The sequence below is a fragment of the Marmota flaviventris genome, chromosome 10, assembly GCF_047511675.1.
Source record: "Marmota flaviventris isolate mMarFla1 chromosome 10, mMarFla1.hap1, whole genome shotgun sequence".
Lineage (NCBI taxonomy): Eukaryota > Metazoa > Chordata > Mammalia > Rodentia > Sciuridae > Marmota > Marmota flaviventris.
In genome coordinates this window covers 24,508,207-24,523,080 of record NC_092507.1, presented here as the reverse complement: position 1 = coordinate 24,523,080, position 14,874 = coordinate 24,508,207, and the positions used below count along the sequence as shown (strand labels likewise).

At 48.8% G+C, this 14,874-nt stretch overlaps 1 protein-coding gene across 1 annotated transcript in view; it reads left to right on the top strand.

Moving 5' to 3' along the window:
- The first annotated feature begins 5,810 nt into the window (after positions 1–5,810).
- The window catches only part of Trim62 (tripartite motif containing 62), a 31,333-nt gene continuing 22,269 nt past the window's right edge, over positions 5,811–14,874 (top strand). The window contains exons 1-2 of the mRNA XM_027937260.2: positions 5,811–5,895; positions 6,205–6,846. Coding sequence (XP_027793061.2) covers positions 6,439–6,846 — 408 coding nt within the window. The 5' untranslated portion in view covers positions 5,811–5,895; positions 6,205–6,438. The remainder of the gene's footprint in view (positions 5,896–6,204; positions 6,847–14,874) is intronic.

The following is a 14,874-nucleotide window of genomic DNA, read 5'->3' as shown; positions in this document are numbered from 1 at the left end:
ATTTCTCCTCTGAACCTTCCTGCATTGTCTCACACTTGAGCTTTTGGGGGATGCCTAATTTCTAAACCATAACATTGTACATATATCATATATGACAAAGGCCCATAAGGATATCATCCAGGTATTCATCCAGGTAATTCTGGATGGTGAAATCATGAATATTCCAAGTTTCCTCTTAGTTTTTTCTTCTATTTTGCTTAACAATTGTATCAAAAGCTTGTTTCAATTGGCAAAAAGGAGATTATTAGTGGGTTCAGTGGAGTGTCGTGTTGATACCCTGGCAAGGAGAATGTACAGATGGTTCTTTCAAGAAGCCAGGCTAGGGAAGGACAAGGGATGGGGAATAACTGAAGTGGGGGAAAATAGAGTGTTGTGTTAGGAGATCCTTGAGCATGTTTATGTACCAAGGAAGAGCAAGCCAATGATGAAGAAGGAGACAAAAACAGAGAGTCAGGAGGGGATAATTGAAGGAATCAAGTCCCAGAGGGGGCCAGAGGGGATTAGATCAGGGCCCTGGTGGAGGAATTAGTTTTGAAGGGAAGGCAAGCTTCATCCTCTGAGATCAGAGGAAAGGAGGTAAGGATGGATAGTTAGAATTGCATTTACTTCATCTGTCGGTTTGTTTTACACTGTCTGATTTCACATTGTGGCGTTTCTATAGATACGCCAATAGAGAAGGGTTGGCAGTAGAGAGGTTCCCCATGGAGGGGCTCTGCTTCCTTTGTGAAGTTAGAGGCAAGGTCTGTCTCACTGAGAACCAGCAGGGATGTCTCCATAGGTTAGAAGAAAGGTTTGGGAGGTGGCTGAGAGAGGGACCCCGGCTGGACCGTTTTTTTTTTGTTTTTGTTTTTGTTTTTGTAATGGCCCAGAATTGGCCCAAGTCCAGGTTGCACAACTGTGGAAATTCCTCCAGCAGCTTGGGGTGAAGAAGCCTTGGCCGCTTATTGGCTCTGGCTTTAGACAAGTCATTGCTATGCTCTGAGCAACCGTTTCCTCATCTGTAAATGGAGAGGAAATTGTCAAGTCTGGAGCGGTATTGTGAGGTTTAAATAAAATACTGACATGAAGCCCCTACCACAGGCCTGGAGACCAAAGCTGCTAAGACTATTCACCCTCCTGCACCTCCCCCTTCCAGCAGCCCCAGGCAGTGTTATCTGATGGAAAGAGAAGGGACGTGGGTGTGGGTCCCTTGTACTGGTGGGTATTGTTACTCACAACTATTTTAAATACAGCCGAGTCTCATTATTCATGGTAGTTAGATTCTATAGTCACTGCAAAACTGAACTAGCGAACTGAGTCATTGCCCCAAGAGGAAAGACAGGGTCAGGTTCCTGCAAGCCTATGGTCACATTTTCAGCAGCCAATTAATACATAATTTTGTTTTAAAGGTGTTCCTGTTTAAAGATGCTTCATTTAACAAATACAGTCATCTCTCAGTATCCTCAGGGACCCTGGTAGATACCAAAATCCGCAGATGCTCAAATTGCTTATATAAAATGGCATAGTACTTGCATATAATCTGCACGATCCTCCATAGATTTTAAATCATCTCTAGGTTACTTATAATATCTAATTCAATGTAAATGTTATGTACATAGTTATTATACTGTATTATTTAGGGAATAATGACAAGAAAAATGTTTGTTTTATGTTCAGTAGGAAGACAATTTTTTCCAAATATTTTGATCTAAAGTTGGTTGAATTCATATGTGAAGAACCTGTGGATATAGAGCTGATTGTATATTGCTGATTTATTAATATTAAACCCACAGCTAACAATACTATAGCTGTGTCTGAAAAAAAAAAAGCTTATGAATTACACATATTTCCTCCCTAAGGCATATCACATACTTCTTATGCTCAGGAACACTAGACAGCGTTTTAGCACGAGACTGGGAGCCATTTTAAAGAGCTAAATCACCAAGAAAAAAAGCACAAAAATAAGAAAAAAAAAGTGGTACTCACTAAATAGGTCACAAAAAGGATACTTGTTTACACTTTGAGAGCTGAAACAAGAAAGCAGAATGTCTCTTTGTTCTGTCTCCTGGAAAGGGACCTATAGGCAACTCCAAATTTTCACATCTCTGTCCATGTATATGTCCACAAACAACCACACAAGTGCCTCTAGTGTTGATTTGAGGGTCACGGTGAATTTGCAAATATGAAATCCACGAATCATGAGAATCAACTTATAATCTTTTTCTGATTATAAAATTAGTATAATAAGCAGAGCTACATAAAGTCCCCTTAAAAATCTAACCCATAGATGAACATGGTTAGAATTGCTATAGAGTTTTGTGAGTTTTTGTTATGCAAATAATGCCTATGTGATTGTGTAAATTTGTGTGTGTCTGTGAATGTGAATTTGGGTCTTCTTTTTTTTTATTATTATTTCACTGAACAGTTATCTCTTGGAGAGATTTCCAGAAAAAGAAAAAAAAAAAAAGAATTCCAATCTATGAGTAGAAGCAGGTGACCTACCCTACAGTCAGGATCTCTGTCTTAGTTCAGATCCTTCAACCACATCAGTTTGGGGAAGCAGAGCAATGACTATGAGAGCAATGACTTACCAAATTTAAATATGATGCACTAAATTTATTAGTGCTCTTCATCTTAGACTGAGATGGGATGAGATTAGGAGAAGAATATTTCAAAGGGCAAAAGGACTAAAAACTATAAAGTATTTTGAAAGATAAGAGAGACTGACTTTTAGCTAGAGAAAACCATGTCCTGTACTCTTTGGGGAAAATGGAACTAGATGTTAAGAGAAATTTATTGATGGAAAAAATTTAAACAATAGTGTACATAGACCAGAGCCTCTTTGAAAAACAATCAAATAGCATGGAGAAGGCCAAGCTCCTGCTACCAAGACACCCAAAATACAATGGCTTATAGCAAATACAAGTTCATTTCTCACTTTCTGACCATGTGCATGAGTGTATTCCATGCAGTCATTTAGGAACCCAGGTTCCTCCCATATCTTTGCTCTGTCAGCCCCTTACAAGCATTATTGAATCTGGGTCCCTGACACATCTGTGTTCCAACTCAAGGGAAAAGGAAATGAAGCATGAAGAGCAAAAGTCCCCTGCCTTAAGGCTTTTTTTTTTTTTTCCAGTACTAGGTATTGAAACCAGGGATGCTTAACCTCTGAGCCACATCCCCAGCCCTTTTCATTTTTTATTTTGAGACAGGGTCTCGCTAAGTTACTGAGGCTGACCTTGAATTTGCAATCTCCTGCTTCAGTCTCCCAAATAGGGATTACAGGTGTGTGCCACTGTACCCACCAAGGCCTATTTCCATTTATGATCTGTTGGAAAGAGCTTAGTCACAAAGCCATACTCAATTGTAAGAGAAGCCAAGAAGCGTGGTCTCTAGGGGAGCAGGAAGTGTGGTCTCTAGGGGACAAGTCATTCCTCCAACTGCTACTCTATTGCTATAGAATAGCAGGAGGAGGACTTTTGGTACATAACTAGCAATCTCCATCACATTTCCATTTTCTGAGCCTCAATAGCTTCCCTTATAAGATGGGGATCATGTCATATACTAATTAAGATTTCTTTGAGACTCAGATGCAACAATATATGTGGAAACACTCAGTACCCTACTGTGCCTGATAAAAAATTTCTCATTGTTTTTTCTTCTAAGCTGCAAGCTCCAAGGAGTAAGGAGCATAGTTTATTCCATCTCCTTGCACAAGGCCTGCCCAGAGTCAACCCTGGTAAACACATATTGAATAATAAAGCCACTGTTTATCCACCATCAAACCTTTTTTCATTTCTCTTTGAAAACTTCAATAATTTTCTGCTTGTAGAAAAAAAAAATGGAGATGCCTGTCAGTGTACCAACTGGGATTCTTTGGATAGCCCAAGTGACAGTCCATCACTATTAAACTTGCTTGAGCAAGTTGGACTTGAGGAAAATGGACTCCCTCACATATCCAGAAGTCCGAGCTTCGAGTCAATGCAATATCTCTTCCCTAAGATCCCTTTGGTTCACTCATGTATTGGTCACATTCTCATACAGGGAACAACATGGCTGGTGGAACTTCACACATGAAGAGACTGTTTCCAGAAGTCTCCTCTCTGCCATAGTCTTCACCTTGGGTTTTTCAGGCCAGACCTAGACGAACCATCACTGGCAAGAGAGATGCAACCACCAGGATGAACTTGGACCAAACAGAAATCACTCGTGGAGCTGGGCCGGGGCCAGCTTTCCCTTGGACATATGGGAATTGAAGATACCTGAATAAAATCAGGGCTCTGAGTGCTCTGAGGAATGGCTGGTATATGAGCCACCAAACTGTTTCTAGCGATGATGGAGGCACACCACCAGATGAGGGTGTGGTGGAGGGCATGCAAACAGCAGGGAATTGAAGCTTTTTGTTAAATTGTACCTCAATAAAGTTTAATTTCAGTGAAGACATTTTTGGAAGCGCACAAAAGGAGGAGCCACTCTCAATGCCTCCTTTGTTTCCTTCCCATATGCAATCATCACTAAGTTTCCTAGGGTCCAAACTTAATCCTCTGACCTTCTCTCCTGACCCACTATCAGGCCCCCACCGCTCAGGTCTCATCTCCTGCAGGCACTGTGACAAAAGACCAGGCCCAGTCTTTCCTTCCTCCTGCAGTTCACAGCTTTGCTTCTATTACTCAGCTGCCCATCTGTATTGTGTGCCTAGGTGCCACATAGGCAGACAGAGCAGAAAGGGTACCTGCCTGCCTTCGCTTTGCTGCAGGTAGAATGAGCATCTCCAACACTTCATGAAACCCAAATTGAGCAAGGTCATTCTCCTGCTCGAAAGCCCCCTGCCTGCAAGCAATTCTTTATGATGACCCTCTATTCGCTCCACTTCCTTAGCCCCTTCCTCACCCAACTCCCAACAGTAAAAAAAACACTGGCACTTCCTCCAAGTGCCCTCCCCTTTCACACCTCAAGACTTTTGCACACACCTCCCTCTGCCTAGAAATTCCTCATCTCCTCTCCATCTGGCACAGAAGATAGGGTCTCCATTACAATTTCTCCCTCTCATTCTCCACACCACCCCCTTACACATGTGCACCCACAATGTGTGTACATTGTGTACACACACACACACACACACACAAATGCAGCACTGCAGATACATTAGCTGAGTGGAGGAAACTCCTTGAGTCAGAAGTTAGCCAGATTTCTCCAAACCTCTCCCCCAAATGAAAGGAACCCAGCACAGTGTGCATGCCGGCACAGTGTGCATGCCTTCCCAGCAGCTCAGAAGACTGAGGCAGGAGGATGGCAAGTTGAGGCCAGTCTGAACAATTTAGGGAGACCCTGTCTCAAAATAAAATAAAAAGGGCTGAGGATGTATCTCAGTGGTACAATGTCCCCGGGTTCAATTCCCAGTAGTGGGTAGGGGACGGTGAAGAGAAATTGGGATCATGAGGACCTTGCACTTGCTTAAAGCAAATGGCATTTCTCCAGTTCCGTCGTTATAGACTGTGTAAAAGCTGTATTCTATGCAGAGTACACAACATATTCATGTTTGTTTTAATACAAATATTATTTTTACCAAACTTCAAATTGATGATCCAGAGAGATGCTCGTTGTTTATTCGTCGTCCTCTCAAACCAGCTGTCCTCTTCTTCCCCAGCCGCTGGGACTCTGAGCAAGACCTGATTGCTTTGCCAATCTTAAAAGAACAGCTGGGTTTTGCTTCCCCAGAGCAATAGGACGGTGGGGGCGGGGCGGGGGTCGGGAGTCTGGAGTTCCCGCCCCTCCCCCGCCCGCTGCGGAGGCGGAGTCGCCTGGGTCCCGCCTGCGGGGGCGGGGAGGGAGCTGCGGCCGCCGGCAGCTCGGCTCTGCTGGTTCCGGGTTGAGAGGCTGCGCTGGACCGAAGAGGTGGCCGCTGAGCTGGCGGGGGTAAGGGGCTGCGCCTGGCTGGGGCTTGTGCAGGGATCGGGCAGCTGTGCGAACGCGCACCCCTCCTCTCCTCTGCAGCGCACAGCTGTGGTGCGACTCGGCCTGCCTTCTCCCTACCCCAGAATTTCCCATCCCCAGCTTCTCCCCCTCCCCCAGTTGCCCCAGTCCCGGGATTTCAGCCCCCCCTAGGCCTCCGCCCCCTTCCTGGATCTCCTTTTTCCAGCACCCATTCTTCGGACTGTCCGGTCCCTCAAGAACCTCCTCGCCAGGAGCCCCTTCCCTTAGACACCTTCGGCCTCTTCCCTTCAGCACCCATCGCTCTGAGCTACTCACTACCTCGAAATCGCCCTGCCAGACGCTCATCCCGGGCAGTCTCGAATCCCTTCCTCGTGTAATCCATCCGGACGGCACCCCTTCCTTCTCCGGTGTCTGCTCCCCTATCTCCGCGGGCCTCGAGCCCGCGTCGCTCCCTTGGGTGCTGCCCCAACAGCGTCGCGGTCTCCGCTGCCGCTGCCTCTGAGCCCCCTCCCCGCCCCTGGCGCCATGGCTTGCAGCCTCAAGGACGAGCTGCTCTGCTCCATCTGTCTGAGCATCTACCAGGACCCGGTGAGCCTGGGCTGTGAGCACTACTTCTGCCGCCGCTGCATCACCGAGCACTGGGTGCGGCAGGAGGCGCAGGGCGCCCGCGACTGCCCAGAGTGCCGGCGCACGTTCGCCGAGCCCGCGCTCGCGCCCAGCCTCAAGCTGGCCAACATCGTGGAGCGCTACAGCGCCTTCCCGCTGGACGCCATCCTCAACGCGCGCCGCGCCGCGCGACCCTGTCAGGCGCACGACAAGGTCAAGCTCTTCTGCCTCACGGACCGCGCGCTGCTCTGCTTCTTCTGCGATGAGCCCGCGCTCCACGAGCAGCACCAAGTCACCGGCATCGACGATGCCTTCGAGGAGTTGCAGGTGAGCGACCAGCTGGCCGGGGGCGGGGGCAGGCCCGAGCCGGGGGTGGGGTCCGGGCTGGACTGCGGGCAGGGCCCAGTCAGGATGGTCAAGGGGCGGGCCGCAGGTAGGTTCAGGCCCTATCAGACTTAATATGGAGAGGGGCGGGGCCGTGGAGAGGGGCGGGGCCTTGGGTTGCCTTTACGCTGCGAGGTCTGAAACATTTCTTGGAGTGGAAGCCTGACGCCGGTTGGGGAAAGGTCGAGGGTGGAGTGGGACAGTGGGATGGATGAGGTAAGAGCTGGACCAGGTACTGGGCTTGTTGGGGGCGCAAGCAAATCAGAGTTGGGCAAGGGCAGTCCTCCATTAAAGCTAGACCGTGGGCAGGGCTGCGAGGAAGGGCTCTGCACCACTTGATCTGCTGAGCTCTGGCAGGCTGGGGTACGGTGAGGCGGGGACTTGATCTGTTGTACATCGGGGCTGAGGGGCGGAAGGTGCTAGACCTTGTTGCGCAGACGAAGGTTAAGCCTAAGAGAGGGGTGGAAGTTAGGGTCTGCAAACAGCTGAAAGAGTGGGATAATGCTCCACTGATTGGGCTGAGGTGTCTGAGGGGTTAAGGCCGGGATCAAGTACAGATATTGTGAGAACACGTTTGGATTTGAATGGGGGCTGACTGAGAATGGGGCCAGGAATTGGAGATTTAAGAAGAAAAAAAGTCCCAGAGTCGATTTGAGAAGGTTGGGGAGAGAAATGGATGGACCTCTAGTAGTCTTCAGGGACTTTTGATGACCTCCATGGCTCTGTCACCCACATCAGGATCTTTGAGGACTCATTGAAACAAGAGCAATCAGTCTAGGACAATAATTGATCTACCTTAAGCCTTCCCATTTTCATGATGAACTCCTACTCAACACTCATAGCCCTGCTCACATGTCCTCCCTGCAAAGCCTTCTCTAAGTTTCACTGACCAGGAAATTTGCATGAGAAACATATTTTCCCAAATACCCTCTGTTAATAATATGACTTTTTGAAAAAATTATTCCAAGATCAGCTCTATTTGGAAAATAAAGTATATTTCAATACCCGCCTTCTCCCAACTTCTGTTGGATGATTCCCAGTATGAATTTGCATACTAAAGGCTTGGAAAAAGCCTTAAATCTTGTAGCAAAGAAATCCGTTTTACTGTGTTTAATAAAATAATCCCCATACTTATTTAAACCTGGAATCCTTTCTCAAGCTAAACCGTCTTAATCCAGCAGTCCCATGTCCCTGGCCTTGTGATACCAATCTAGCACAGTTTCCCAAGGACAGAAACTGTCTTTAATTCCTCATATCGATGATATAGGCTTAGCCTGCAGTACATTCCAGTAAATGCTGAATGAATGAATGAGTGACCAGTCCTGTCCTAAGCCCACCAGACAGTAGAACATTCAGAAGTAGAAGATTTGGGTTCAAACAATTTCTGGAAATGGAGTGGGCAGAAAGTAGAATTGGGAGGTACTGAGCTCCATGGCCTTCACTACTTAATTGAGAGCTAAATAACTACTTATCTCTGTATCATAAGGGACCTCCATTCCCCACCCAACTCCATCTCACCCCCCACCCATATGTGAATCTGCAAATTAGCTGACACCTAGCAGATACTAAGGGCTGAGGGTTGGCCCAGGAGAAATGGCCCATGTTACAGACAGGGCATCTGGGTTCACATGACATGACTCCCCAAGCCACACAGACAGTGCCACCTTGCATACCCCTCCCTGTCTGGCTGCCTGAGGATGAAGGCCCCATCAGAGGGTGAGCAAAGAACATGGGCTCTGGGAACTTGCACAAGGCCAGTTATGTCCCTCTACCCCTAAAGACCCTGTGCTAGGTGTTGGTGTCCCCATCTCTCCATCTGTGAAGTCACATAAACCGGGAGGAGGGAAAACCTCTACAGGAATGAGAATGAGTGTGAGTTTGAAGGGACACCATCTGAAACCATCTGTTCAATCTCTTCACTTGACAGATGTGAACACAGATCTGGGGAGGTGCTGTGACTTATCCAAGGCCACACTGCCAGATAGGAAGAGAGCAAGGCTAGAGAGCAAGCCTGCCCGAGCCAGATGCTTCCTCTGCTGCACAGCCCTCCCCTCTCTGTCTGACTCCCAGTCTCTGCTTCAGAGCCTGGGTTCTCCTATTTGCAGAACAGGAAATGCAGATTACTGTGTTTAGGACTTTTGCACTCTATACTGTGACCTGGGGATTGCAGGTGAAATTCAATATATATTTCCTCCGTATACTAATGAAACTCTTTCATTCATGGATAAAAAGAATACAAGACTGCCACTCACTCTCCAGGGCCCTGCCCTGGGGTCAGACACACTGGAGTCCTGGACCTGCCTTAGGCACTGTCTGTGTGGCTTGGGGAGTCATGTCATGTGAACCCAGATGCCCTGTCTGTAACATGGGGTCAGGATGATGCCCTCCTAGCTGGACTTCCAAGAAGCTGACCTAGGACAAACCTACTATTTGAGGTGCCTAGCACATGTCAGGGTCTGGGACAGCACACGTTTCCATCCTTTCTCCTTGGAGTCCTGAGAGCTCATGAGAATGCCCAGCCCCACCTCTCCTGCTGAGGAGGAGGCCTACTTTGGTGTCCCCTTTGGGCCTAACCAGGTGTCAGCAGAGGTCCCCACCTCGGGATATGCTCAAGGCGGGGCTCAAGCTGATCTCCACCCACACCAGGCTCTCTCTTCTCATGAGAAGGCAGGCTTATTAGCTGGGAAGGAGATCAGTCCACCCCCACTCCCACCCCCGCACACACACACACACACACACACACACATACACACGCACGCGTGCACACCTCCCCCAGCAGCTAGTGGCTGCTGGAGCCTGAGCTTGAGCCCCTCTCCTGGAGAATGACAGACTCAGAGCTGGCAGGGCCTTGGAGATCGTCTGCTGCAATATTCACTTGACAGATGGGGAACTGGTAGAGGGGGAGGGTGGGGACATGCCCAAGGCCTTGAAGCCACAGGAGTCTGGGCTTGCACTTAGCTGGTCTCTGGATACCCTCCCTAGCAGTTGTCCTGGAACTTTTACATTTATACTAAGTCCTAGAGACAGCAGAGTGGAAAGATGAAGAGTTCTGGCTCTGTACTCAGGCAGCTCCATCCTGGTTTTACTATTTTCTGGCTGTGTGATCTTAGGAAAGTTATTTGCCTTCTCTGAGTCTCAGGTTCTGCATTGACAACTTGAAGTGATAGGGTTAAGATTAAACTAGGGGGGGTGCTGGGGTTGCGGCTCAGCAATAGAGTGCCTGCCTAGCACATGTGAGGCCCTGGGTTCCATCCTCAGCACCACATAAAAATAAATAAATAAACAAATTAAAGGTTTTGTGTCCAACTACAATTGAAAAAATAAATATTAAAAACAGAATAAGATTAAATTATTTGGGCACAGTGGGGCACACCTGTAATCCCAGCAGTTCCTGAGGCTGAGATAGGAGAACTGCAAGTTCAAAGCCATCCTCAGCAACAATGAGGTGCTAAGCAACTCACTGAGACCCTGTCTCTAAATAACATACAAAATAGGGCTGGGGATGTGGGTCAGTGGGCAAGTGCTCCCGAGTTCAATCCCTCGTACACTCTCCCCCCACCAAATAAAAGATTAAATAAGATGATGTTTATAAGAATTCAGTACTGAATTGGCACATGGGAGACTCAATAAGTGACAGCTATAAGTACATTACATTGTACCTAAGCCTTTTTGTTATTCAGGGCTACTTGTGCATCTCTCGGGTCCACCTAATAGGCACCAGTACAACACCCTCCCTCCAAGTTATGACAACCAAAAATATTTCCAGGGCTGGGGTTATGGCTCAGCGGTAGAGCACTCGCCTCACATGTGCAAGGCCCTGGGTTCGATCCTCAGCACCACATAAAAATAAATAAAAATTATTGTGTACAACTACAAAAAAATAAATATTAAAAAAAAAAATGCTTCCAGACATTGACCAGAGTCTCCTGGGGTCAGAATCACCCCAGATTGAGAACCCTAGACATCCCACTTAGCCTTCCCGATTCAGCCCAAGTATCACCTGCCCTGTGCAGCTTTTTCCCACCTTGACCTGCTAGGCAGAATTGCTGTATACTCCAGAGTCCAGGGCTTAGATCCTGGCATGCCTCATGTCCTTAATTAAGTCACTTTGCTTCTCTAAGCCTCCAAGGGTCACCTGTAACCTGGGGATAGGGTGGCATTCTTGGAAGGATGTCATGTTAGGGATTCTCTCTGCCTACACTGTGCCTGGCACACTAGGCACAATTTTAAAATATCTTTATTCATTCTGATGACAAAATATGCATGGGAATTGGAGCACTATAATTGAAAAGTTAAAATGTCTGCTAATCCTACCAAGGCAGGAAATATGGCTAGAATTACTGTATAGTTGTGCAGAACTTTTACGTAACATGAGTGTGTACGTTGGTGTGTTCGTGGATTTTGTTTTTCTTTCCTTTTCTTTTCCCACCACTGCTGAGAACCTGGTCCACAGAGCAAAGTAGGGCAGGGGGATCCCCAAAGAGTTGGTGCTTAAAAAAAAACCCTATTAACAGTACTTCATTTAATCTTCATAACACCCTGTTGGGTGTGTTCTGTTGTTATTTATTCTTTTTTACCAGATAAGGAAACAGGGGCTCAAAGAAATCAAGTGACTAGTTTGGTCCCCAGCTGGTAAATGGCAAGGCCAGAATTTGAGAGCAGCCTGACTGGGCCATGTACAGCATCTGTGCTGCTCCAAGAGCCTGGGAATTACCTCCCATCCATCCCGCCTGGCTTTGTATTGAGAGCACTCAGCACAGGACCAGGCTAGGGACTGTCTGTTGGCGCCAGCTTGACACCTCAAGGGCAGGTGGCTAGGATGTCATCCTGGTCAGGCCTGGCATCCGGCTCTCTGGCCGTCTCAGTTTCCTGACCCCCAGAGAGGGAATCCGATTCATCTTAGCCACCCCCTCCAGGCCTCATGTGGCCACTGGAGCCTTTCCCAAGGCCTCCTTTATGCCAGTGAAGGGGACGGGCCCTGGATGGGAGCCTGACAGGCTGGGTGTGGTGATTCAGAGCTGCCAACACAGCCCCACGAGTAGGGAGCAGGGTTGGGGCACAGGGTTCCAATTTGGGCTCTGGCTTCTTCCTGTGGCATAGAAGGCACGGCCTCTGTACCCTTTTTCCCAACCTGAGAAATGGAAAGAACAAGGGGACTGTCCACTTCCTATGCGGAGGAGAGAGTTGCTACCTAGCCAAAGAAATGACAGATGGGAAGGCCTTTATGTTGTGGGAGGCAGTTGCGTTGTCTGTATCCTGGGGAAGCAGCTTCTGCCATCACTTTTCCCAGGACAGGGCAGGATTTATGTGCAAAGTGTAGCCTCCGTGTGGGTGAGGCTGACTGGGGGTCAAATGCAGGGCTGGCTGTTGGCATCTCCACTTCCCACAGGTGTCTGGATAGCCAGGAATGACCAGTTGGGCCAGGCTGAGCACAGGCCAGTGTAGAAATTTAGGGTTGAAGTTTGGGTTAGGACCTCAAGATGCTTATTTTATAGAAAGAAAAGGATCTGGTGACAACCGTAAAACAACTTTATAAAATAAAGTTTAGTTAGTATCTACTATGTGCCAGGGGCTGTGTAACAGGCATTTCATCCTAAGGCAAGTCTTTTTCCTTTCTCTGTATCCTGAGTGGGCTGAGGATCCGTCCATTCCACAGATGCAGATACTGAGGTCTAGAGTGGAGATCTCACTGCCAGCAGGAGGAAGAGCTGGGATCCAGCCTGGCTCTGTCAAACTCACAGCTCCCCCTCCTCACCAGCACTCCAACCCTCTCAGGGAGCATTCAAAGTGGGAAGAGCCTCAGAAACCACCTGGCTGACCCTCTTCCCTCTACGTAGATGGGGAAGCTGGTTGCCAAGGCAGGACCAGGGCTTAGCTCCCACCTCGCTCACAGCATCGTTTGCCATCCCGACTTTGCGCTCTGCCTGAAGGCTGAAGGTAGGCGTGGGGGACTCAGAAGTGGATTCCATCTTGGATTCAGAGATTCACTTAATAATTCCTTTGGCCAATATGCTTCTGTGCTGGCTGAGAGCCAGCCCTGTGCCAGTTCTAGGACAGGGCTGCACGAGACCTGGCCTGCTGGGGCTCTGGGACAGGCCTGTGAACTGGTAGGTCTCTGTAACTGAGCTTGCCCAGTTGATTCTTAGCGGATGTGCCAAGTGCTTCAGGCCAGGGAGCAAAGAGGCTATGGGCATCGGGAATGGCACCATCCACAGCCACCATGGCCTAGGCGCAGACTACAGGCCTTCAGTGCCCTGGCAAACAGCAGGTTTTCTTTCTCCCCCCAGCCTCCCTCTCTCATCTCACAGCAAGCCTATGAGGTGTGTATCTTTGCCCCATTTCACAAATGAGTAAACTGAGGTTCAAATATTGTGCCTAAGGTCATACTGTCACTAAATGCCACTGAGGCTGGAAGTTGAACTCAGGTATGAGTCTGACTAGGAACACATTCAGGTGGGTCATTGTGGCTCTAGGAGGGGGAGAAGAGTAAGAGTGAGAAAGAGAGGCTTAACCAGCTCAGGAAAGGTCTTGAACTTATGCACACACACACCCTTGGAGAGGCAGGGAAGCCGGGGACAGGTTTGAGCAGGTACATGTGGCCTGTCAGACCTGCACCCTCCGGCAGTGTGCATGGTAGAGACCCTGGAGCAGGGGAACAGCCAGGTGTTTCCAGGGACTGTTGAGCTCCAAAGGGCCCAGGGAGGGTTCGGTCTCAAAGAAGCAATAGAAGAACTCACATCTGTCAAGAAGAACAGGGCCTCAGGGCCTCAGGTATAGCTGAGAGATGGGGGCCGGGAGAGGAGGAAGACGCAAGTCCACTTTGCCTTGTTCAGATTTGTGGCACCCTTGGGTGGGGGGAGGGGAAGAGAGAGCAGTGCCCAGGCTTGGAGACAGGAGGCATGGGTACCAGCACTCGCTGGGCCCTGTCACCGCACATCTGGTCCTCTCAGGAGCTCTCATTACAACCCTGCCAGGGCTCTTACCCTCAATTTATAAAGAAGGCCCTTGGAGGCTGGCCCCAGGAAGGGAAGAAGTGATTTGTTCAAGTTCATACAGTCCAGATTCAAATGCAGGTTTTCTAACTCCAGAGTTCATGCCATCTCCATTGGGATGAAAAGGGTCCCTGAGGCCAGAGCTGGGATGGCTTCTAAGCAGTTTTGTCCCCTGGGCAAGAAAAGGAGTTGTCTTGTGGTGGGAGAGTCCTGATCTTGGCCTTGGGGGCTTTGAGCCCTGGCTTTCTGTCCTCCCTCCTGGTTGCTGCCCCATGCTGGTCTTGCCAAACTGATGGAGCTCCAGAAACCTCACGGCTGATAGGATGTGTACCCACCTGGCCCTCTGGGGTGTGTCCTCCCCAGACCCCTTGACCTCCCCTGCCCTGCCCCAGCTCTGATGGGGCCCTGCCAGTCCCACTCTCCCTGGCTGACATTCAAGGCCTCCTCCACCTGCTGTCCCATCCCAGCCAGCTCCAGCCGGCCTTTCCAGCTTGTGACTCCACCCACCTGTCGCCTACCTGGCTCTGGCCATCTAGGACTACCCCCACTTCCTGCACACCAGGTGTGCCCCTGCCTGACCAGTCCTCTCCACCTGGAACAGCTTCTCCATGTCCTGGAAACTCGAAGGAACACTACCATTGCCTTTCCTGGTCCTTCCATCAGACAAACCCTGAATGTGACACTCCCCAGTTCTGAGGCCCCATTTCATATATAATTATGATAATAACAACTTAGATCCATTGAACTCACCCTATGCATCATGTCAGGTTAGGAATTAAGTCATTTGATGGTCACAACAACCCTACTGAACAGGTGATACTATAGCTTCACTTTACAGGTTAGGAAACTGAGATGGAGGGACTATCACAAACACAGCCAGTGGTGACAGTTGCTTGAACCCTTGGCAGGCCCCCCCATATGCACATCCTGTTTTTCCTTGTGTTCCACCTGTTTAAATTTCTTCCTCCTTGGCTCTTGC